The 25,171-nt window shown below is 37.9% G+C and overlaps 1 protein-coding gene across 1 annotated transcript in view; it reads left to right on the plus strand.

Annotated features, from left to right (window-relative positions):
- The window catches only part of Gmds (GDP-mannose 4,6-dehydratase), a 551,474-nt gene that overhangs the window by 442,762 nt on the left and 83,541 nt on the right, over nucleotides 1-25,171 (plus strand). Inside the window, exons 8-9 of the mRNA XM_070024711.1 lie at nucleotides 4,438-4,556; nucleotides 15,385-15,481. Coding sequence (XP_069880812.1) covers nucleotides 4,438-4,556; nucleotides 15,385-15,481 — 216 coding nt within the window. The remainder of the gene's footprint in view (nucleotides 1-4,437; nucleotides 4,557-15,384; nucleotides 15,482-25,171) is intronic.

The following is a 25,171-nucleotide window of genomic DNA, read 5'->3' on the forward strand; positions in this document are numbered from 1 at the left end:
AGCACAAACCTGAAAAAAGCAGCAGTCAAATCCACATAGTTAAATATAACCTTGATTAACAAATCTTGTTATTCATGGATGCCAGCTCAGTTAATAAGTGTTTGCGGTTTGGATACTGAACTGGATGGAGGTTAATGGTGAGGTAGAAGCAACTGTAGAATCCAGATTTTTAAGACAAACCCATATCACACCCTAAAAGGCATGCATGGAATCAGGTGTAGTCAGTCAGCTGTGGTGATTCCTTGTGGTGGATACTTTGGGTGTTCTCCTTCACTGATCCAGCTGTGAAAGGCCACCAATGCTGGAAACTTAACAAGCGAAGATGACTGGTTCTTCACACAGGGCTTCATGAGCCACTTTCATGTTCATCATTTGAATGACCGAAGTGGATATGTGACAGTGTTTTTATTTGAAATGTAAAATTAAAGTTGTATTTTGGCTTTTCTAAATTAGATTTGTAGAACAGGTAGGCTAATTATGTAGTTATAGTAAAGTATATGAACAAATTTAATATTTAAACTTATGTCAACTATCAGATATCACTTATATAGGGTCACATTTCATTCAATCCTCATGTGCCTTAAATGTAAAATGAATGCAAGACATGATCTGGAGCCTGCACTGTTCATTCAGCAGTTAGGGACATTTTTATGTTGTAGTCTGAGGACCTGATACATTCCTTAACTGATTTGCTTTTCTCCCTATGGTTTGGATGAAAAAGCAGGAGATTATTTTCATGTGCACTAGTAATCAGTAAGTAAATATGGGTCTGAGGAAGTGGATAACTCAGTCACATCCTTAAAGGGCACCAAAAGAAAGCAGGAGACAACACTGTCTCTTTACTCACTGATTCCTTGAGAGACAAAGAAAGAAGATTGATGTCTAAAACCTGTAACCTCAAGACTGTTTCTGCAATTGGAAGCCAAAGCTGGGTGGCAATTTGCTCACAGCCTGTGGCCCAATGTGTCATGGGTCATGTGGTCCCACATGTGAACAGGAAGGTGAGAATGGGTGAACTTTTGCCTCAGTTGTGCCATCCATCAGAGAACAAATGGAGCAGATCAACATGTACAGCTGTACACAGAAGCGAGTGGCCAGGCCCTCCTCACATAGGGGCCTTTGTCTGCCAAATCTGAACTGGCATTACTATGGGATGCACTGGGCCTCAGCTTTGTGGCAAATTACTAACCCATTATCACACCAGAACACAGGGTCATTTATCTTCTAATCCAGAGTGTCACCTGTTCTTCATTTACCAGTCAATAACCATTAATTATGTTCATGGGAATTTAAACAAAGTCTTTTCCTTCTGTTAAAAGTAGTATACTGTTCAGTAATAACAAATAAATCTAGAATTGTATATAGTTTTTTTTCCCACTCCCAGACCGGAGTCTGCTACAATATGAACTTTAGAGGAAATTCCTAGAAATTGATAGGTCAAAGGCCACAGATAGCCTGATGAAAAAAAAAAAAAAAAAAAGAACAGAGCCTTGGCTCTGGCTCTTGAGCAGGCAAAAGGATCCAACTGATCCCCAGATTCCTACAGGGAACAAAATAAGCACCAGGGTTCTGGCCATGTTTAGAGTGACCACTGACCAGAAAACACAATACCTTTTTCCTTTCAATTTTTCTGAGCCTGTGCTTTCTTTTACATAAATAAGATTGTTTTGTATGTGCGACCATTCTAGTACAACAGAATGTTCCTAAAGAAACGAAATTCAGCAATGCCTGAAAGACCTATTTAAAAAGTTATTTTTAGAATGGTAATTTGAATCCAACACACTTAACTGTGTTTATCTTGTTATATCTAATCCCTCAGAGAAAATTTTCAAACAAAATTCTAGCCAGAAGTATAATTTAAATTTTCCCAAAAATTCTTAAACTACTTTGATAAAAGCCAAAAGAAATTGTATGTATACGCATATGTGTATGTGGGTGCCTGGGCCCAGGTTCCTGTTGAAGCCTGCTTAGGAGGAATGAGAAGGTCGCCATAGTTCAGAAGGGCAGCCAGAGGGCAGCTTGGGCCCAGTCAGGCCACCATGCATGTGCTCTTGGTCACAGAAAAACCTAGCAAGACAACAGGAACTCATTCTGATGGCTAGACGAGACTCTGGTGCAGGGTCAGGAAGGAGAGGTCAGCATTCCTAGACAGATGAAGAGAGAGAGCAAATTCCTGTTTCAGGAACTCATGAACAGGCACAGACCTATAAGGAGTCCCAGCTCTCTGCTGTGGCATGAGGCTTAAAAGGCTCTTCCTCTAAGACCCTTTTTTAACAGTGAGCAGGGGCTTCCAAGCCCTATAAGACTCCATTAAGATCACAGCTATTATTTTGTGCCTTTTAAAAACTTACCCAGCTCTATTAATCATAGTACTAGTATAACATTTGAAAAGTTATAAAAAATTCATCAACCATGAACCCTTAATGTAAAATGATAAGTGCAAATATTTTATTAATGCAAACAAAACTGTCTCTTTGCCAAAACAGTTTCCCCTGCCAGTTACTTTACAGTGTATCAGTGACTTGAAGTGACTGCTCTTATCCTAGCCAGCATGTTGTACTACAACACATGTGAAATTGTCCAAACTTTTATCTTTCATATACCCAAAAGCATCATTGAAAACAATTTCTTAAAAGATCAATATTAAAAGATACAATAAATAATTCCAAGTTAAAGGTAAATATATATATATGTTATTTTTAGAAGGGTGCCACAAGTTTTCAAAAATATAAGTGAAATTTTTGCTAGCATTATCTAAGAGAAATGAGACTAATTTCAACTCCTGTAGGAGCAGTAAGGGAGACACTAACCAAAATAAGTTTCATTAAATGTCAGAACAAGAGTTCACTGAGAATAACTGAAGACTGCCAGAATGAAACATACTTTCTTTTTACCTACCTCATTCTGAGAAATGGTTGGAAGTGATGGAAAAAAAATATTTTGCTTGTCCTTCTTTTTTGTGCTGCATACCTAACCAGAGCTTTCTGTATGTTAAATACATGTTCTATCATCAAGCTATACCCCAAACTCTGGCTCACATAATCTTAAAAAGATATACTCCTATAAGACACAAGCTACACTTACTTTTTGTTATTATTGTTGTTGTTGTTGTTTTGCCAGAACTAGAACTTCATTGCTTAGCTTTTTCACTCAAGGCTGAAGCTCTACCACTTGAGCCTTACCTCTTATTGCCAATTAACCATCAAAATGCCTAATATTTTGCTAGTTAATTGGAGATAAGAGTTCCTCAGATTTGTCTACCTGAACTGGCTTGGGACATCAATCCTCAGATATGTTTCCTGAGAAACAAGGATTATAGGCATGAGCCAATAGTGCCATTCCAACACCTAATTTAAAAAAAAAAAAAAAAACTTCATCCTCTATCTTTTAGAAAAAATTCTAATATTATTGTGTAATACCAAGCTATAGAAAGTATAGGCATATGTGCCATTGGCTAAAAAACAATCTTTTCTAATAAACTAGAGTTATGTCTCAGAATACTGCTGCATTTTTGCAGGACCAGTTGAATGACTGCTTCTCAGTAATACATCCAGTATGGAATATGACTACTTAACCTTTAAATGTCACCTTATGAAACCCTTCAGTGTACTTCAAACAAGTAGTAGTACTCCTGTTGTTATTAGTGGTGGTGGTGGTGGTTTTGGGGCTTGAACTCTGAGCCTGGGCGCTATCCCTCTGCTCTTCAGCTCAAGGCTAGCGCTCTACCACTTGAGCCATAGCACCACTTCCAGTTTTCGGTAGTTTATTGGAGATAAGAGTCTCACGGAGTTTCCTGCCCAGGCTAGCTTTGAACCGCACCCCTCATATCTCAGCCTCCTGAGTAGCTAGGATTATAGGCATAAGCCACTGCCACCCAGCTAAATAGTAGTACTCTTTGTGTGTTTGTTTCTCAATGAATGATTCTCATTGTTTTTTGATTGGTAAAATTTCAACTTCTTTGTTAAGAAATGAGGGTAAACTTTTAAAAACTATAATGATTCAGCTTATAATTTGTGTTCAAATGATTTTTCCTCTTCTGCCATCTATGGCATGTGAGACAATGCTTTTGTAACTGTTTGTTCATAAACATATAGAAAGAACATTCACCACAGATAACAGTTGAACAGCTTGTTCCTATAAATTCCAGTTCAAGGACTGTCCATGAGAACCTTCTAGAATGCTGAAACTAAAGATTCCTCTTGAACCCATGCCTCTGTTAGGGCTCAGGCATCCATGTCAAGATGTTTCCTCAGATGTTTTCTGATGCATATTTAATTGTGAGAGCCATCACTGGAGTGGCTAGAATAACCTAATAAATTTTTGGTCATTTGCTAGCTGTACATGTTCATATCCAGTTATGTGCACTTGATAGTATGGTACTCCCAAAGTGGCCATTGAGTATGACTTTCATGTAGCTTTGCCTCTCTGTCTCTCTAGGCTATGTGGCTAATGTTGCAGAATGATGAACCAGAGGACTTTGTTATAGCTACGGGAGAAGTCCATAGTGTCCGTGAATTTGTTGAGAAATCATTTATGCACATTGGAAAAACCATTGTGTAAGTATCCCTCATAGTTGGCTGATCTTTAATCAAGTGTTTGCTAATAAGTGTGCATGTATGCCTGCTGTTCCACCTTGATTCTCTTATCTTCCTCTCTTACTGTTCTGTAAAGCAATGCATGTTTCATGCTAGGTACTGCAGCCAACGTATGTCAAATACCTTTCAGCATCTAAATCAAGCTTTTCAAAATTTAAATACATTTCTTGATTGTTAATATTTTATATACTTTTTCTATTTTTGTTGAAATTTTTATCATGTTATACACCACCTTTTGCTGTGATGTTAGTATGGCTGCTTTTACTCTTACTGCTTTCATTTTATATATTTTAATTTAGAAACCATCAAAAATTTTCATAAAAGTTCCAAATTTATTACATTCTTTCCTGTGATCCATTGAAAGTAAACTGTGACCTGGTACCCCATTATTCTGAACGCATGTGTATGTATCTATTGACATTCTCCTGTGTAAACAAAGTACAACCATCACACTCAGGAAATTCAGTGGTAGAATGCTAACTTGCAGTTCTCTATTTCCATCTAAGATTTGGCAGTTTGGCTGATGTTATCCTTTATATCAAGCTGATCCAGTTTAAAATCAAGCACTACAAATACTTGGTACAAGTCAGATTTGTTTTGGAATATGTAGCGCATGTTTGGAAAATCATTATAGATAGAAATTTATTTTTTATTTTTGTCATCTTGTTTCATGGTATGTAACTTGGTGACCTTTATTATGTACACATTGTTGAAACACTATTGTCAATAATTTCTCCTTCCCTTTCCCCCAGCCATGGTGGGACACATAATATAATTCCAGCATTCAAGGCTGGGATCAAGGAGGTCATGAGTTTTAGGCCAACTTAGTCTACATAGGGAGATCTTATTTTGAAAACAAACAAAATATTGGTGTATATGCAACCTTTTCATAATCCATTTATGACTTGATAGGTATCTGGAATGTGTTTAGCTGTTGTGAATAATGCTGCTATGCACATACCTTCACAGATACTTGTGTGAGTCCTTGCTTTCAGCTCTTTTGTGTCTGTAATTAGCACACACAAAAGGGGTTATATGGTCATTCTGTCAACATTCTGAGGAACTGTCAGACCACTTTCCCAAGGTTTTTACTTTCCCAAAGTTTTTAGAATGTAAAAAAGGACTTCCACTTCTAGATATATAGAGATAGATAGATAGATAGATAGATAGATAGATAGATAGATAGATAGATAGATAGATAGATAGATAGATAGATACTAAGACTAGATTTAATCTTTATTGAAAGGAAGAACTAGGGAACTTGAAAAAATAAGTGGATCAATTATTTTAGATACTGGGCAACAAGTAGTACAGGACTGTGACCCCTATAGAAGAGAAATAAATGAATTGGGCTCTGAAATCCCCTGGCTTTCTTCTTTGGGACCTTGGAGCAAGAAGTTGAACCCTATGCAGAGTACATCTGTCATGTTACACTGAAGAGGCAGAAATCACAATTTAACAAGTCTGATAAAGCCAGACCTTATAAGTAATTCTAGAAAGACAGGATCTACAAAGAAATGGGCTCCAAAGATCTTCATAAAGGTCTTTTTGAGTTTCTACTTAATCATAAGATGTTCATATGTACCAGACTCCACAACCTGAGACAAAGAACCACCTGGGACTGAATGTTTCTCAAAGCTTATCCAAGACTGGAAGCACACAGGCTTCAGCCACACACAATGGAGAAATCTGTGGATTATACTGAGGGCAGTTTAGTTCCAGAGAGCTTTATTAATGGGATAGCCCCTACAGTAAAAGCTACTCTTGTCTCAAAGTAACTAATGTATAAATACATGCCCCAAAAGAATCTAACTGAATACAAATAACTTAGCTTCCTGCTATTACAAAGCCCATCATTCTTCAAAGGAAGATAGTAAAATCTCAACACATAGAATTCATTATATCCAGCTTTCAGTCAAAAAAAACCAAAACAGTAGGCTTGTCAAGAAGCAGGAAATCATGGCCTTTACCCATGATAAATATCTAGTAGTAAAGATAGACTGAGGAAAAATAAAGACATTGATATTATAACACAGAATGATTCTAAATCAAGTATTATACCTATGTTCAGTTATTTTAACAAAGATATGAACACATTCAAGAGCACCTCTTTATGTGATACTGGGGTTTCAACTGAGTGCCTAATGCTTGCTAAGCACTTAAAACCCTTGAGCCAAACCCCAGCTAAGAATATATATTTTCAAGAGACAAGGTAAGGAGCCAAGCACCCTTGGCTCATGCCTGTAATCCTAGATTCTCAGAATGCTGAGATCTGAAGATTGTGGCTCAAAGTTAGCCTGGGTAGGAAAGTCTGGGAGACTCTTATCTTCAATTAACTACCAAAAATAGCTGAAAGTAGAGTGTGGTTCAAGTGATATAGAACTAGTTTTGAGCAAAAAAAGCTCAGGGACAGCACCCATACTCAAGTTCAAGCCCCAGGATGGCACAAAGAAGGAAGGAAGGGAGGGAGGCCTAGGAGATGATGCCTCGTGACTATAATCCTTGATACCCAGGAAGCTGAGATCTGAAGATTGTGGTTCAAAGCCAACTGAGGCAGACAAACAGAACTTTTGTCTCCAATTAACCAGCAAAAAGCCAAAAGTTGAGGCACCGCTCAAGTGATGAGCATCAGCCATAAGCAAAAAAGTCAAGCAATGAGAAACAAAGAACTTCCACTTATCTGGTCGAATCACTACTAAATAACCCCAAGCTGCTGATCACATATATGGTATATGTGTACACAGGAGGGGAACCAGGAAGATGACACAGAACTAGAGGGAATCAGCGGGACCCATTAACTGCACAGGACATTGACCAAAATAACTAAGCAACTTAATGGCAGCGATGGGAGGGAGGGAACAAATGGGAAAGAGGGAATAGCTGATACTATGCAAAACAAAAGAAATGTACATACACCCAATGTGGAAGAAATAACTTTATCACAAGCTCATAGAACTCATAAATGTTATAGACTGTGATAGACAAATTGCTCCAGGAAAGTTAGAATGTGTTTGTGACTTAAACTGAGCATCACTATCCCACAATACTGTGAAATTTGGGAAATTATGTAATCACTTAATCACAATAATAAAAAAGTCATGCAAGAGCAAGTTAAAGGCCCTGAGTTCAACCCCCAGTACTGGCACAAAAGAAAAGAGAAGATAAACCAGATGAAACTTCTAAAGGTGAAAAAAATTAGAATCTGAAATTTAAAAAAATTCATTGTTAGCCGGACACCAGTGGCTCACACCTGTAATCCTATCTATTCAGGAGGCTGAGATGTGAGGATTGTGGTTCAAAGCCAGCCCCAGCAGGAAAAATCCATGAGACTCTTATCTCTAATAAACCACCAGAAAACCAGAAGTGGCACTGTGGCTCAAGTGGTAGAGCACTCAACCTTGAGCTGAAGAGCTGAGGGATAGCACCCAGGCCCAGAGTTCAAGCCCCACAACCAACAACAAAAAAAAATTCATTGTTGGCATTGAGCTATTGAACAAAACTAATGAACATTATTAATGATAGTAATTATCTGAGATGAGTTACAGAAGGAAAAACACTAATAGTGAATCAAAAGAACAGTTTTAGCAAGCTGTAGGATAATCATCAGGCAACCTGACATTGGATTCCAGAGAAAAAGAAGGACAAGTCACGGGAATAAGTTGACTAATGACTGTTTCCCCAAATGTGATGAAAACAATAACTTGGAGGCATAATAAACCTCAGGCAGACAAAACACGAAAGGAAACCATACTAGCACACCTCATAATCAAAATACTGAAAATGAATGCTAAAGAGAATTTTTTTTTAAATTAAATTTAATTTTATTTGTGAACATACTGTACAGAGGAGTTACAATTACATGGGCAGGATAATGTGTACATTTCTTACCAAGCATTGCAGCCTCCTCCTTTGTTTACGCTTCACATCCCATCCCAGCCTCCCCCCTCCCCCCCAATTCCAATCCTTCTCCTTCCCCCCCCTTCCCTCCCCCCCCGCACCTACGTTGTAAAGCTTGTTTTGGACATGACAACTTGTACTTCTCATTGTTGCAACAGGTCCACCTGTATCCTTAATCAACTGGTTTTTCCCCATCTCCTCCACAAGTTATACTGACATCAAATATAGTGAAAGCAGGGGTTACACTGTGGGGGAGGGACATACAAAGCAACAAAGAAATAATCTTATAAATGCCTTAGAAACACATGCATGAAAGAAAAAAACCTTAAAATACACATCTAAGGATTCATTTTCCTGACATCACATTATCTGACCTTTTCCGCTTGACTCATACATATACTAGATATTACAAATAAGGGAAACCATGGGACCTATGTTTCTTTGGGCCTGGCTTACTTCACTTAATATAATTTTTTCCAAACCTTTCCATTTCCTAACAAATGGGGCAATGTCATTCTTTCTGATGGAGGCATAGAATTCCATTGTGTATATATACCACATTTTCTTGATCCATTTATCTACTTAGCTATGGTAAATAATGCTGCAATAAACATAGTTGTGCTGGTAGCTTTAGTGTGGTCTTGTTTGTAAACATTTGGGTAAATGCCCAAAAGTGGGATTGCTGGGTCATAGGGGAGATCTATGTGAAGTCTTTTGAGGAACCTCCATACTGCTTTCCAAAGTGGTTGAACAAGTTTACATTCCCACCAACAATGAAGTAAGGTTCCTTTCTGTCCACATCCCCTCCAGCATCTGTTGTTGTTAGAGTTCTTGATTATAGCCATTCTAACTGGAGTGAGGTGATATCTCAATGTTGTTTTGATTTGCATTTCTTTTATGGCTAGGGATGTTGAACATTTCTTCATGTGTCTATTGGCCATCCTTCTTTCTTCTTCAGAGAAGTTTCTCTTTAAGTCTTTCGCCCACTTATTTATTGGGCAGTTGTTTCTTTGAGGATTTGTTGTTGGGTGGTTTAATTTTTTGAGTTCCAAGTATATTTTAGATATGAGACCTTTGTCCGTTGTATGGCTAGTAAAGATCTTCTCCCAATCGGTGGGCTTTCTATTGATCTTGCTAGCTATGTCATTTGCCCAGCAGAAGCTCTGCAACCTTATGCAATCCCATTTGTCCAACCTTTCTTTGATTTGTTGTGTTTCCGGGTCTCTATTCAGAAAATTTCGGCCTGAGCCAAGGAGACCTAGGGTTTCTCCTATTCCATCCTGTAATGTTTTCAGAGTGTCTGCTTTGAGTTCAAGGTCTTTGATCCATTTGGAGTTGATTCTGGTGCAGGGTGATATATAAGGATCTAGCTTTAGTTTTCTACATGTAGTTAACCAATTTTGCCAGCACCATTTACTGAAGAGGCTGTCTTTCTTCCATTCTATTTTTTTAGCTTTTAAGATTCCTTTTTTTCCTAGGTCCTTATAGTATTATATTTCTTTGGAATAAAACAATGTTGTCTAATTTCAAAAGTTGTGTAAAGGTTATGCTATGTAAAGGACTTTCTAAGGTGAAAATTTAATACACTGATGTCAAACTAACTTTTACTCATATGATTTACGTGTATTGTTACACTTGTAATTTTGTAATCAACTTTTTAATAGCAGTTTTTCATTTCTTGCATCTGAAGAATAAAAAATTTTGAATACTTCAAAAAAATTTTAATGTTATCACTTATAATACATTTCAAATGAAATGCTAAATTTTCACTAAGAAATACTTGCCTTTATCTTTAGACTTCTTAAAGTTTACTGTTGATAAAGTAGATTGTCATATTCCATGTTGTTCCAAATATTCTTAACTATTTTTTAATTACCAGTTTTTAAATGAAAAAAAAAAAAGGAAAAGAGATGTAATCCAAACTGCTGCTTCTTGATCTAGGGAGCTGAGTGGGGTCAAACAGGCTACAGCTTGCATACGCTCCCTCAATCCCCCAGCCCCTCACCCTCTGTTTTCAACATTTTAAAATATTCCTTATTAGAGCTATGAAAGTCCAGTGATTCTCTTCCCCGGGTGAGATGAGGCAGTTGTCAGTGATGAGTAGTAGGGAGGAGCAGATGCCTCAGCCTGTTTCAGAGTATGTGGGGGTACAGGGATTTCTGAAAGAGTAAATTGGGTTTGTTCTTAGCTTTCGCACTAGGGCTTCTGCTAATTACTCTAACACACATTCATGTGCCTTCCACTTCAAGAATTTGGCTTCTCTTGTCTCTTTCTTGCTCCTTAATTTGTTGTGAATTCATTCTGCTTTGAGAGGGGCCTGAGAAATGAGCAAAAGTGTACAAGCAACCATCTTTATCCATAAGCCATACATCTTCCAGAGCTGCTTGTGTCTCTTACTTTTACCACACTCGAGCCTATACAGCCATCTTCTATACCCACATCCTCACAAAACAACCTTTCTTGAAAATAAATTCTTTACAAATCCATACATTTCTCTAAAAATGACATAATTTCATTTTCCCTGATAGCTACCTAAAACTTCATTTTCCATAAAGATAATTTTTAACCCATTCATCTGTTGTGAGCATCTGGGTTATTTCCACAACTTGGCTTTTGTGGACTTGGTTGCAGTGAACATGGTTGTGCAGGTACCTTTATTGTATAAGCAGGACTGAAACTCCATGGAGTAAACTTTTTGAACAATTAACAGTTTATCTCAGGAAGCTGAGATAAGATTGTAAAGCGGGGTTGTTGGCAGAGGGTAGATGGATGAAAAAGGGAACAGGATAAAAACAACCAGAATATTCAATGTATATGTGCAATAAAGGAAAAGGAAAATATCAAATGAGTCTAGAAAAAGGGAACAGACAAAATGAGGGAGAATGATGAGAGGTGACTGATCAAGAAGCACTGGACACTTAGAGGGACTTGTACAAACTTTTGAAGTTCAGAACATAAGAAAGAAAAGAAAAGGAGATCTAAGAGCTTTGTGATATTTCAGGTACTAGTGAGGGTGCATTGTCCGCCCTTATGTACACATAAAATAGTTCCAAACTTGACTTAGCCAGTTTGAGCTTTGCTGTTCCTTAAAGGGACTCCTAGTTGAGTAGGTTTTAATAGAACCTTATCTCACCCCATTAGGCCTGATTATCTTATTTTCAGTGCTTCCTGTTGCTATTTAATATTTGTTAAAAGTTAACTATTTATTTTAAAAGAATGAATTACAAAAGAATCTTACTGGTGAACTGCTAAACTAAATTAGTTGCTCGTAATTTCAGTTTATTATTTGAGTCTCCTTTGGACTCCTTGTCAAGCCATGGTCACTTCACTGGCTTTGCATCTCTGCTTTGAGTCATGACATTCCTTGTTAGAACAAGTTAGCTGTTACCTTTTACTTGTTAATACAAGTGTTTCATGTATTGTTGTAACTGAATATTTTTTTGGCTCTTGGCCTAAACTTTTGCTTACTGTCCTCATGCAGACTTGTTACAGACTAGAAAGTGGTATTTGCCAACTTGGTTCTGCTTTGAGCAATTTCCTAGTTCCATTTGATTGGAGCTGTATCAATTGTAGAGGTCAATTCTATGCTCTTAGTAATTGTTTTGACTGTACTCAAGCTTTTACCAGATAGAAGCCCAGCAGACAGTGTCCAGACAGAAATACCAAAGGCTTGCTGGTAGCTCAGACCTGAAGGTACCAGAGTAAGTAAACATAAGTCTGCTAAGTTGTTTTTGTTTGTTACTTTGATGTGTTGTTATTGGGACTTGAACACAGGGCACTGTCCCATAACTTTTTTGCTCAAGGCTACATAGAGCTCCACCAATTGAGTCACAGCTTCACTTCCAGTTTTTGGTTAACTGGAGACAAGAATCTCACAGACTTTCCTGCCTGGGCTGGCTTCAAACCACAATCCTCAGTTTTTAGCCTTTTGAGTAGCTAGGATTGCAATTGTTAACCATTGGCCCCAGATCAAATTATATTTAATAAACTACTGAGATAAGGAATGTCCACCCTTTAGCCTTTACCCATTTGAACTAGTATTACAAATTCCAAATCTTTTCTGTTACTAGCAAAACAACCAAAAAGAATCAGTAGTAAACTCTAAAATTCCTTTCACTAACAGTGAGGAGATGCCCCTACCCTGAAGAAGCCAACTCTGACCTACAGGCCAAAGCCCAGTTCAGATCTGAGTTTTATTTTCCTTGAGATGAAAATGACGTTTATCCATTTTAAAGGATAGTTTGTATAGCAGTAAAAGTAAATAAAGAAAATGAGAATGGAGGAGCAAAAGAAAGCAGAGAAAAAAACACCTAACACAGATTGTATATGATTCGTTGCACACAGTATTTACTGTCTGGCTTTCTTATGAACAAGTTTGAGGACTTGCGTTCTAAAAACTCCCCTTTCTCTCCCCCACCAGGTGGTCTCATTCTTGTCTGACCCACATGGAAATCTCTTTACCAAGGCTTTATGAGTTTGAATATGGTGTGTGGTGTGTGTGTTAAATTGACCTTTAGATTTGAATGACTGCATCTCATTTGTAACATCTAAGTATAGTGGAATCAATGTGTTTATGTAAAACAGCATTACCTGTATTGACTAGAATTTAGCTACAAATGGAAGAAAAAGAACAGAATTGAATTTTGTTTCTTTTAACCCTGTGGCTTCCCTGCAGAAGTTGTCATGAAGTTGTTTATTGGACTGTGTATCTTTGGGAAGGATAAAATACAACACAAATGAAGTTTAAATATGCATATGAAATATAAATATCCTTTCATTTACTGAAAACATAGCCAAGGAAAATATTTCATTTAACTAATCAGGTTTAAAATTAGATAATTTTTTAAACAATCAGGATTTAAGCAGTTACAAATATTAATAAAGATTGGACTTTAGCCTTAAGAGATACTTTAGGTTATCTCATTTCAAAGCACTTAATTCATTTACTCTAGCATATCTATACAGTGTTTCCAGTTAAGTTTTCCAAATATTTATCTTTGATCATCTTGCTTTGAAATACTTTGCCCTACATTAATTTTTCAAACTGATCTACTCAATATTAAGAAAGAAGTTAAACCAAATAAGTAGATTACCAAACACCTCCTTTAGGATTAATAAACATATAATTATGAGGAAATGACCATCTTATATTGTGCAGCATACCGTGCCATATTCTTTCTTATGAGATATTTTCCATATTTTTCTTGAGTCCATTGGCAAATTAAACACACTAATAAACTAATATTCCTACAGTGAAATATTTCTAGTCTGCTACCAAGAGGTGATTTAACAGAATATCCAGATGGTTTATCAGAAATATTTTGTGAATGCAGTTTGTATCTCCAAAACTCAGTCTATTTTAAATCTAACCTACTTCAATATTTAATGTTCACTCTCAACACCCTCAGAACTCATATAGTGAAGTATCTTACTAAGCTAATGCTCTCTTCTTCCACTCCTGAGTTAATAGATATGCCACATCTTGAGAGGCTGAATCAGGAGTCTTTATCAAAGCCTGCTAGTGCAGGTGAACTCCTGTCCCAAAGACCTGCAGTCCCTCAAATATACTTAACACTGTTAGAAAACTGAGCCATGGGAGCAGGAGAGAAAGAAAGAGCAGGAAAAAGGATACTAATAAACCAGATCAACTCCGATGGAGAACTGAAGTGGGACTCCACGGTGACCAGAGTAGAGCCAAAAGACATGAGACATGGCGTCCTAGTGCCTGATCTGGTCCCAGCCTAATTAGGGGCAGGGGCAGGGGCAGGGTAATAGGTAAGGACTAGTTACTAGTCCAGTAACCTATTGTCCTAGTCCCTGCTCCTGCCTCTAGGAATTCAGGCATGCCCATTACCTGGGAAGTGACTCCTCTTTCCTCCATCATGAAGACAAGATGGCACCAGTTAAAAATTATCATCTACCACATGACCAAGATGGCACCAGTTAAACCCAGTATCCTTATTTAAAGACTTGCTGTTTTCAACCATGAAGAGATTAGGGTATGAAACTCCAATTCAAATAATATCCCATGGGGTGGGAATGAGGCTTAGTGGTAGAGTGCTTGCCTAGCATGCACAAAGCACTGGGTTTGATTCCTCAGTACCACATAAACAGGAAAAGCCAGAAGTGGTGCTGTGGCTCAAGTAGTACAGTGCTAGTGCTAGCTTTGAGCAAAAGAAGCTCAGGGACAGCTCCCAGGCTCTGAGTTCAAGCCCCAGGACTGGCAAAAAAAAAATTAATAATAATAATATCACAGTCTAGTCAGAGAAGGTATGGTAGAGACATAACCATGTCTTCCTCCTTTCGCAGGAAGTGAACAACTAGTTGTACATTTGTGGAAGGTGTAATCATCTGAGATGTATTAATGGAGTCCACTTCTGGGAACAGTGGCACTTGTATAAATGTCAGGATGAACTGAGTGGCTAATGAGGTATAGAACGCATCCCCAAATGGGATGCATTGAGTCGATACTAAATAGTTATAAAAATATCCCCCCCAAAAAAAGGAAAAATGAAGAAAGGAGCAGTATAAAAACATCAATTATAATAATTGATTTATCAACAGCATTCTAAAAAAGTACAAAAATCATTGAAATCCCTGAAAGTTACACAATCCTTTTTATATTTGTCCCATCTGTTTATTTCTAAAGTGTCACTTCTGAATTCGCATGATTTCTTTGGAAAGAAAGAAGTTCTAACCTTTCACAAAAGATCTAGAAAGGCTTTGAAAGCCACTGTTGATCTAATAATAAGGCTGCATGCTGGCCTGTGCTCCTGCAGAGAATGACTTATCCCCTCCTGCTGGGAGAAGGCAGGGAGCCTCCTGAGGACTGAAGCAGAGCCAAATGCTCCCAAGCAATTAGGAGTTGATTAAGTGTTTATCTTCTTTGCAGGTGGGAAGGAAAGAATGAAAATGAAGTGGGCAGATGTAAAGAAACCGGCAAAGTTCATGTGACTGTGGATCTCAAATACTACCGACCAACTGAAGTGGTAAGGACTCTCTCACCACCCAGGGCATGGCCACATTTGGCTGGCTGGGAAAATGCTCTCTTGGAATGCCTGCTGCCAACCTTCAAAGCTCACTTTTGGCCTTCTGACATCCTTCAGCAAGCAGTTCCCAAACCAGAATAGTGAATTAAATTTAAGATACCATCCTTAGCACAAAATGCATTGCACTATAAAGAAAAACAAAAGTAAAACACACCGAAGGAAATAAATAGGTGATTTCAGAAATCAAGACTCATAGCATGAGCAAAATCTCATTTCAATTAGTCTATTCTGAGGGATGATTGCTAATACCTACAGGTTATTTGACTCACAAAGTCCTCATTTTCTTGGACTTAGGGAACCCATCTGCCTTTCCAGCTGTGCACATGTATGCACACATACTTGTACATGTATATGCATGTGCACACACATACACACTCACCCATACGTGGAAAGCCCATAAGTGGTCTCTCATACATTTTTAAAGACTGACCTTTGTAAGCATTATGCCCACCTTTGGTCCTCAGCTCCACCCAGACCAGAGCTTCTCCCAGCCCTGGAGTTCCCACTATACAGCCCCTCCCTCTCTCTGCCCAGACTGCTACCTAGATAGTAGAGGTTGCCATGTGCTCTCTCTCCAGGGCAAATATGGCTCCTCTAATAAACCTTGTAATAATCTTTCTCCTTTGCCTCCCTGCCTCTGCTTGGTCCCCTGGGACGGATGTGACAGATCTTTTTAAACTTGGGGACTGCTTTATACTTAAAGCCTTTTGTGATGCATATACCACTGAAAATTTTCTTTCTTCTTTTTTTTTTTGGGGGGGGGGGACTGGTCCTGGGGCCTGAACTCTGGGCCTGGGTGCTCTTCAGCTCAAGGCTAGCACTCTACCACTTGAGCCACAGCACCACTTCCGGCTTTTTTCTTTTTGCTCATGTGGTACTGAGGAATTGAACCCAGGGCCTCATGCATGCAAGGCAAGCACTCTACCACTGAGCCACCTTCCCAGCCCACTCTTTCTTCTTTATCCATATTTTATGCAATATATATTCTTCCATAAGGCCTATTATAATCACTTGTTTTCATGTCTTTCTTCTTTTACCAAACTGATTTCTTGAGGATACAAACTTAAAAAAAAAACTATAGCAAGGGTAAGTACTTAATAAATATTGACTGATTGGTGGATGAGTAGATAAATTTCTAAGTACTGAAGGGTCTGAATTGAGAAATAATGTAAATTGTTAGTATTAACAATATATATTGTTAGAATGTATCATCTTCCTTTTCTGAATTTTTATATAAATGTGTGTTGCTTAATACTGTTGCTTTAATATGTTGTACACTCACAAAATTCGAGAACTCAAATCTAACATAAATATGTAAAGAAAACAGAAAGCAATGTCTTCAACGAAAAAAATACTTATATGTGATAGTTGCCTAATCCTCATTACATAGAGCCATTCAGAGGTCCTCTTTGATGTAGAAATCTTTCTGTCCATTTTCTCTGTGTTTTGAATCAAATTCCTGTATGTTAATGCAGCCTTACAGAGATTAGGGAAACTGAGTAAAAAGACTTAGAAAGTGACTGTGTCCTCACTAACCATCTTTTAAAATGTGTTGTTTCAAACAAGAAAAAAGCTGTTCTTGGTAAGCTGGTCCCCAAAGGAAATCCAAAGCAAAGGAAGTAAGCAGTACTTGAGAATAGAGTCATGTAGCCCTGCATTGTCCTGATTCAGGGCGGGGCTGGGACTTGACACAGGGAGCAATTGTTCTTGGTGTTAATGTTGAGTGGGTGTGTCGAGGAGAGGATGTGCTGTCCCTCAGGGATGGAAGATGTGAGCCAGGCTGCTGCTGACACAGCACTGACCATGTCTGGGTCTGGAGCCCTAGCAGCTGCCATTTATTCCTTTGGACCAATAGGGTGTGACAAAGTCATCATTCTTTTGTTTTTTTTTTTGTTTTGTTTTGTTTTTTTTTGTCGGTCGTGGGGCTTGAACTCTGGGCCTGGGCGCTGTCCCTCAGCTCTTCAGCTCAAGGCAAGCGCTCTACCACTTGAGCTACAGCGCCACTTCCGGTTTTCTGGTGGTTTATTGGAGATAGGAGTCTCACGGTTTCTCCTGCCCGGGCTGACTTTGAACCACGATCCTCAGATCTCAGCCTCCTGAGTAGCTAGGATTACAGGCGTGAGCCACCAGCGCCCGGCTCATCATTCTTTTGACACACCAAGCAGATCACATATAGAGACAAACAAAAATGGTCATATCATTATAGAAACTTTACCAACCTAACAAAAACCCAAGTTCTTACAGCAGCTTCGTGTACTCTTTCTCTGCCACCAAAATAGTTTCAAAAGCTAGGAAGTCATTAAGAATGGATTGTCTGTCATTCTTACTTAGGCAAGGTGTTGGATTGATAAGGACACAAAAGAATTGCTGAACAGGAAAAGGACCCTAAGACGAACAAGACTGTTCTTGAATCCCTATCAACCCCCTTTCCTGCCATCCAGTTCCTTTTGTCCATTCAAATGGTATCACCATACCTGTTCTGCAACTCTGTTGACACCAGCATTGTTGGAACGTAGGACTGGTGTCTGGTTTCATATGCCTGCTTTATTTTCCCCTCATCTGCTCTCCTCTGAGATTCCCTTTACTGCCTAATTTGAGGTCTTAAACTGTTTTTCATCTTTCTAAGCCTTTAGGCTGCATTAATTTTATTTACCACACTTCAAACTAGTAGTCCACTGAGCATGGTTTTCTTGTAGAGTAAAATTAAACTTTTAACCCCATTCCTCAGAACAAGATTCTCTGAAACTTGGATCAGCATGACATGATGGCCTTCTGTGGAATTGCCTCCAGTTGAAAGGTGACCAGGATTTAAGCCTGCATAGTAAACAAGTTTTTCACAAGGCTTAGGGCCCTAGCAGCTCTAAGGAGTTGTAAGGAGCACTGAGCTCCCATGAGGCTAGTCAGTACTGACAGAAGGGAAATTAAAGGATTCTCCTACTTCTAAACCCTATCCTTCCCTGCTGAGCATCTTAGTCTATCCTTTGCATGTCACATTTTCATTCTTCTTGAGATTCTATGAAAGTTTCTTTGCCTTAACATAAGGCACTTAATTCCAGAAACATAAACTAGGGCTAGGGGTATATGTAGGTCAGTGGTAGAGCATTTGATTAACATCTACAAGGTCCTGAGTTCTATGTGTAGCACCAGGAGATGTCAGGCACAGAGTGCATAAGCTAGATCTTCTTGCAGTCAAATGGCTTAAGAATGAAGGATTGAAAACAAAGTTAAAACAAACAAAAACATAGAAAAGTTGAAAAACGCAAAGTGATGAGGTCACACCTATCAGGTCTCAGAGTATCTACAGCAAGCAAGACTGATGGAAAGTAGTTTTGTGGGGGTTTTTTTGGTTTTTTTTTTTAGCCGTTCCCTGGTCATAAGAAAGCACTTTTCTCAGCAAATGCAGTTACTTACTAGAAAAAGGTCATTGGTGACTCCATTCAGAACATAGTTCTCCTTGTGAGGATAATTGTTGTCTGTCATGATTTAGCCACCACAATATACCTAAATCTTGCTTCTCTACCAACATAAAAATTCGGAAACTTTTCATTCTGTTTAAGGATCTAGCATGCAATGGAGCTAAATAGAGCCCCATTTTTTATTTTTTATTTTTTATTTTTTGGTGTTCTACCTAGTAGCCTCTGGGTTTTCTTTGGATTGTTCAGGAGTTTTGCTACTACAGAAAACTTGATCTGGGATTTAGACTTTAAATTTCTCATGCCCCTGAATTCTAGTTTTTAATCATGACTATTGCTTGATTTCTTTGCCACTTAGGATTCCTTCCTTGGGCTTGAGTATAGCTCGTGGTTAGAGCTTTTTTTTTTTAATGTTTTTTTATTGTGAAAATACTGTACAGAGGGGGTTACAATTACATGAGCAAGGTAATAAGTACATTTCCTATCAAGCATTGTTGCCTCCTCCTTTGTTTTTCTTTTGCAAAGCATGTATAAAGCCCTGAATTCCATCCTCAGCCTTACAAAACAATACAAAATAAAGTGTCTCTGCTTTCCGTATACTGTTGTACACACACACATATGTTAATGCACAGATTTATTATATAGCACATTAATTTCTGGTGAGGAAGTAATATTATGCTTAAATATTGGCCATTGCAGCAGACAGCTTAAGTTCAAAACCTGTTAGTGACTAGCTGTGTGACCTTAGTCAAGTTACTTCTCAATAATTATTGTTAAAATAGTACTAAATATGGAATTTCTATCAAAAAATTACTGGAGAATTAAGTCAATAATATAGTATCTCACAAAGTAAGTATCCAGTATTGTCGCTTTTTATTACTTTCTTATTCACGCATTAAGAATTTATCAAATACTGTTCTAGACCCTAGGAATACAATGATAAACAAGACAGAAGGGACTCCCACCCCAATCAGAGAAATGATAGATGTAGAAGCAATATCAGTATCTAGAATTCCAAACCTTTGGGAAAATAGAATGATACCTCAATGAGCTCTGTGGATTAACCAAATTAAAAGAAGATAACATGATAGCCAGATGCCAGTGATTCATGCCTGTAATCTTAGCTACTCAAGAGGCTGAGATCTGAGGATCTAGGATCTGGGCAGAAAAGTTCCTACAAGACTCTCATCTCCAATAAACTATTCAAAAAAGACAGAAGAGGGGCTGTGGCTCACATGGTAGAGTACTAGCCTTGAGCACAAAGAGGCTCAAGGATGGCATCTAGTCCCTGAGTTGAAGCTCCATCTGACCAAAAACAGAAAAGAAAAAAGAAGAAGAAGATAGCATGGGTAATCAAGGCATTAGCAAACATTATGTGTGCTTAGATTTTTGTGATAGTTTTATTTTCATCCTTTTAGAATCTCATTCTGACTCTTCAGTGGCTGTTCGGTAATATAGAAATTTAAATAAGAAAAAGTTGCTGCTGATCTATTAAGATCATAAAGATGTCTTCATGTTCTTTGAGAATTTTAAAGTTGGAAAATTCATAAGGAGATAAGGGTTAATGAAATATTCATCTTCTTTCACCAAGATTTTAGCTATATCAGATGTTAAATCCACTAAAAAAGAAAAGGAAAAAGTCAAGTGTTTCCTTTTCAGTGAAACAAACAAAAACATCCCCTCTCCCCTTTTTTGGTTCAGAAAACTTTAAGCAGTGGGATAAGGGATATGGTCACAGACCAAAAATAAAGTATCTTTTGTGAAATTAATTAATTAGTTAATTAATACTTGTTTCAACTCTACAAGTACAATTATTTTCTCTTGTTCTATAATTTGTCTTTAATACTCATTTTTTCCCTGTTGTATTTCTGATATCATCATTAATGACTGTATTTGTTTTATTTCCTAAGATATATTTATTCCTGGTCTTTATATAGGTATTAGTAAGAAGACACAGGTTAAAAACTAGAACTAAGAAAGGAAGAACTTCAAAGAAATCCAACAAGCTAGTTAAAACAATACCTTCCTCTAGTGAGAACATGTGGCCTGTTTCTAATCAGATTACCATATGCTTGCTGAGTTGTCCCACCTATGGCCCCCCACAAACTTTTCATAATATTTTTCTATAAATGATGTTAAGTTAAATGGGCTATAACTGCTCACTCTATCACATAGCCCTGTTTAGAATGACGATATATAACACTTTCCAGACCTCGGGAATCTGACCTGTCATCAGAGGACTTGTATAAATACTAATTAGAGCTTCCCTCTGCCTGACTGTATATTTGGGACTGAAAAACACTCAACATGATCACTAGGCTGGCCTTTTGTTCTGAAACTGTCCCTTTTTCTCACTTTTCACACTTACCCTTCAGAAGCTAGAAATGAGATCCTTATGCATCCATTCATCTGCTCCAGCTCTGGTAAGAGGCTAACCTGTCTTTTCTAGTCCTGATCCTTCTGACCTCTAATGCTCTTGTCCTCAGTCAACTCCTGCTCATCTCTGTTTCTTACTCTGTATATAGCAGGGAGGTTGGGTCAGAACATCCGGAGAGAGCAGATGAGGGACAATGCCTCTCTTCAGCACACTACAGGACCTGTAAAAGGAAAAGTTGATGAGTTATTCTGATAGGTTTCTTACAATTTTAATACTCTGCCACCTAATGTTTTTACAACTTAGAAAGCCTTTTGTAATGCTTCCTCTTTTTTAAACTATTCTCTGGACTTCTTACTTACTTGTGTTTTATAAATAGTTTGTATATTTACATCACTGTTTATATATTTTAAGCTTCTCTCTTAGGCGTCTCAAACTAATCTTTATATCCTTCCTTAACCACATTGGCCTTTCCTGCCCTTGTCCTTCCTTGGACTTAACCAAGAGAGCTTTACATTTTAATCTCTTCATATTATTCTCAAATATTCCACTGTGTGCTTTCCATACTTCATAGGATCCTGTCAAAAAACCCCAAGGGCATATAATATTCCCTCTGCTGTCTGTCTCAAAACATTTCATATGTGAAGAAATCGTTTATCATAATGTTCTTGGCTTTTTCCCATTTTTTCTTTTTTTCCATTTTTTTCTTATTTGAGAGATCTTATGATTAGGTTTGAATTAGAATAATATCACTAAAGACTAAATAATACCATTAGAGACTAAAATAAGTCTATGTACATATATCTTCTCCCATGTTAAAATATTTTAATACTATAATTATTCAATAGATAATAGTATATACACTTCCACTACTTGCACCAATAGGGAATTCCTATGGAATCTGTATTTTTTCCCCAAAAGCTGTCCAAATAATGATTATCCTCATTTGTAATCATTATGTTGCCCTTTGATAATTTACAAGATCTTTTTATCCTCTTAGAAATTGTTTTAGTATCAGCAGCTACTTTTTTTTCAGAAGAACAATTAGTAGTTGAGATCAGCTTCTACTTAAATTAGCTTTGATATAGTGTATTAGTAATTTTTTTGTATTACTCTGAAAAATACCTTACAAACAATATAAGGGAGTCAAGATTTGTTTGGGTTTATGGCTTCAGAGAGTGTAGTCCATGGCTGGCTCACTCATTGTTTTAGGGCCTGTGAGGAGGCAGAGAATCACAGTAGAAGAGCATGGTAAAGCAGACTTGCTTACTTAATGGTGGCCAGGAGGCAGAGACAAACAGACAAGAAAGAGCTGGGGACAAGCACCAACTAGAACCTACTTCCTAACAATGCCATCTTATTGATAATATTGATGATGAACCCATTTACTAGATCAGATCCCTTAGAATCACAGGGCAGGGGACCAAGCAAGCTTTCAAATGTAAAACTTTTGGGGAACAATTTATATACATACTGTTATATATGTGTCACCCAAAGAATTATTACTTGCAAAAAAGATCCATCCATCATCAGTATAATTGCCTATTTCATCCTTATTTCCATTCTAGCCAATATTCTGAAATGTTATAAATCCTTGTTTGCTGGTTTTTAATTTTTGTTTTACAAATAATCAATGTTCTTCCTGTTCTATGAAGCATGTTTACCTTAAAATAACTCATCCAGGTCTCTATTTACAGAGAGATCTTAAAGAGCATTTCTGTGGCCTCTTCACTCTATTCTTCCTATGATTACAATAAGGTCAATTATTCTTTGCCAAATTTGATTTTAGTCCCTTGGAAACCATTGCTCCCTAAAATGGAGTATTCTGTCTCTGCTAAAATACTGTTCACATACTTCTCCTTTGGGTTCAACTGAACACTTACCAAACATACGTCCTCTTGCTTCATACCCACCCGCTTAGATCATGCTAAATTGGCTTCTTCACTCACTGTTATATCTACTAGCAAAGTTGAGATTTCATATGAAATTTTATTTATTTTTTGTCGGCTTGAACTGGGGGTCTGGGCACTGTCCCTGAACTATTCCTCAAGGCTAGCACTGTCACTTGAAGCCAGAGCTCTGCTTCCAGTCTTCTTGTGGTTAATTGCAGTTAGGAGTCTCACAGACTTTCCTGCCTTGGCTGGCTTTGAACCATGATCCTTAGCTCTCAGCCTCCTGTGCAGCTAGGATTATAAGCATGAGCCATCAGTACCTGGCTCCATCTGAACACTTTTGATGCAATCTCCAACGTGATAGATCCATAACTGAGGTCTTACTCTCTTAGTACCTCTTTTTTTAAAATTGAGTTTATAATATTTATACAGGGACATGGATAGATTTTGTTATTGTATCTCCATATATGCTTATACTGTATGTCAATCAAATCTCACCCTGACTCAATAGCTCTTATCTGACTCCTTGATATGGGTTCTCAACATGTTTGGTCTGTGTTTAATACTAGGTTCTCTTCATCTCTTGTTCTAGATAGGAATTGTTCTTGATAGCAAAGTCAATTTATACCTTTTATAATGCTGTGATAAATTGAATAAGTCAAGTGTGTCTTGAGTCATGAAAATTTGGTATAAGGATATGCAGACTAAAAAATGAATAGGTGTACAAGTAGGAAAAAATCAGGTTTCAGTATTCATCATAGGAATACTTTAGATATTGTATTTACCATGTATATTTAAAATAGCATTATGGTTTACCTTCACTTTTTCAGGAACATATCACTATATAAAAAATAAAATATCTTGGGGCTGGGAAGGTGGCTCAGTGGTAGAGTACTTGCCTTGCATGCCTGAGGCCCTGGGTTCGATTCCTCAGCACCACATAAGCAAAAAGAAAAAGCCGGAAGTGGCGCTGTGGCTCAAGTGGTAGAGCGCTAGCCTTGAGCTGAAGAGCTGAGGGATAGCACCCAGGCCCAGAGTTCAGGCCCCATGACCGGACCAAAAATAAATAAATAAATAAATAAATAAATATCTTATGATATGTTTACTAGCAGAGTACTGGTGCTCATGCCTATAAACCTAGCTACTCAAGAGGTTGAGATCTTGTTTCAAAGCCTGCAGAGACAGGAAAGTTCATGAGACTCTTATCTCCAATTAAAACCCCCCCAAAAAAAAGGTAAAGGAAAAGCTGGAAGTACACCTGTGGCTCAAGTGGTAGAGTACTATCCTTGAGCACAAAAGCTTAGGGACAGTGCTGAAGCCCTGAGTCTAAGCCTCAGGACTGGCACCAAAAAAAACCACCCCAATGTTTACTGAATTCCTACATTGAATATTAATACTAGTCTCTAACACCCTAAAACATGAAGTGGGTGAGCTCAGTCATATCTGATAGTAGCTCTCATCCAGGTGAGTGACAGGGGCAGTTATGAAGCTCCAGTGGAGGTGGGAGGTTGAATGAGAGTCTCATGAACATAGAACAGTGGAGATGAGAGAAAAACAAAACAGGACATTGCAGAGATGGAAACTATAGGAATGAGGATCAGATTGGACAACAGCATCCTCAAGAGTATCCCAAAGCCAAAGGCAACTCCAGGACCCAAGGCTGGCTGACTGGAGGTGGAGACTCCAGATCAGAGATGAGAAGAGAGAGTTATCAGGGGAGGGGGTGGAGAGCTCTGTTACACTTGCAGTACCTTGTGGATATCCATGTGACATTAAGGAGGCATTTGAGCTAGAGGCCTATTGTAGAAGGAAGAGGTCAGAACGAGGGCCAAATGTATAAGAGATAAGAATCAAAACCATGAGATGAGCTCCCCAAATGAACATTTTGAGGTCCAGACCATTCTGGTCTCTAAGAATTAAATCTGAGAAATGCATTTGAAAAAGTGGGTTA

The sequence above is a fragment of the Dipodomys merriami genome, unplaced genomic scaffold (assembly GCF_024711535.1).
Source record: "Dipodomys merriami isolate MVZ:Mamm:240054 unplaced genomic scaffold, mDipMer1.0.p SCAF_16, whole genome shotgun sequence".
NCBI classification, from domain to species: domain Eukaryota; kingdom Metazoa; phylum Chordata; class Mammalia; order Rodentia; family Heteromyidae; genus Dipodomys; species Dipodomys merriami.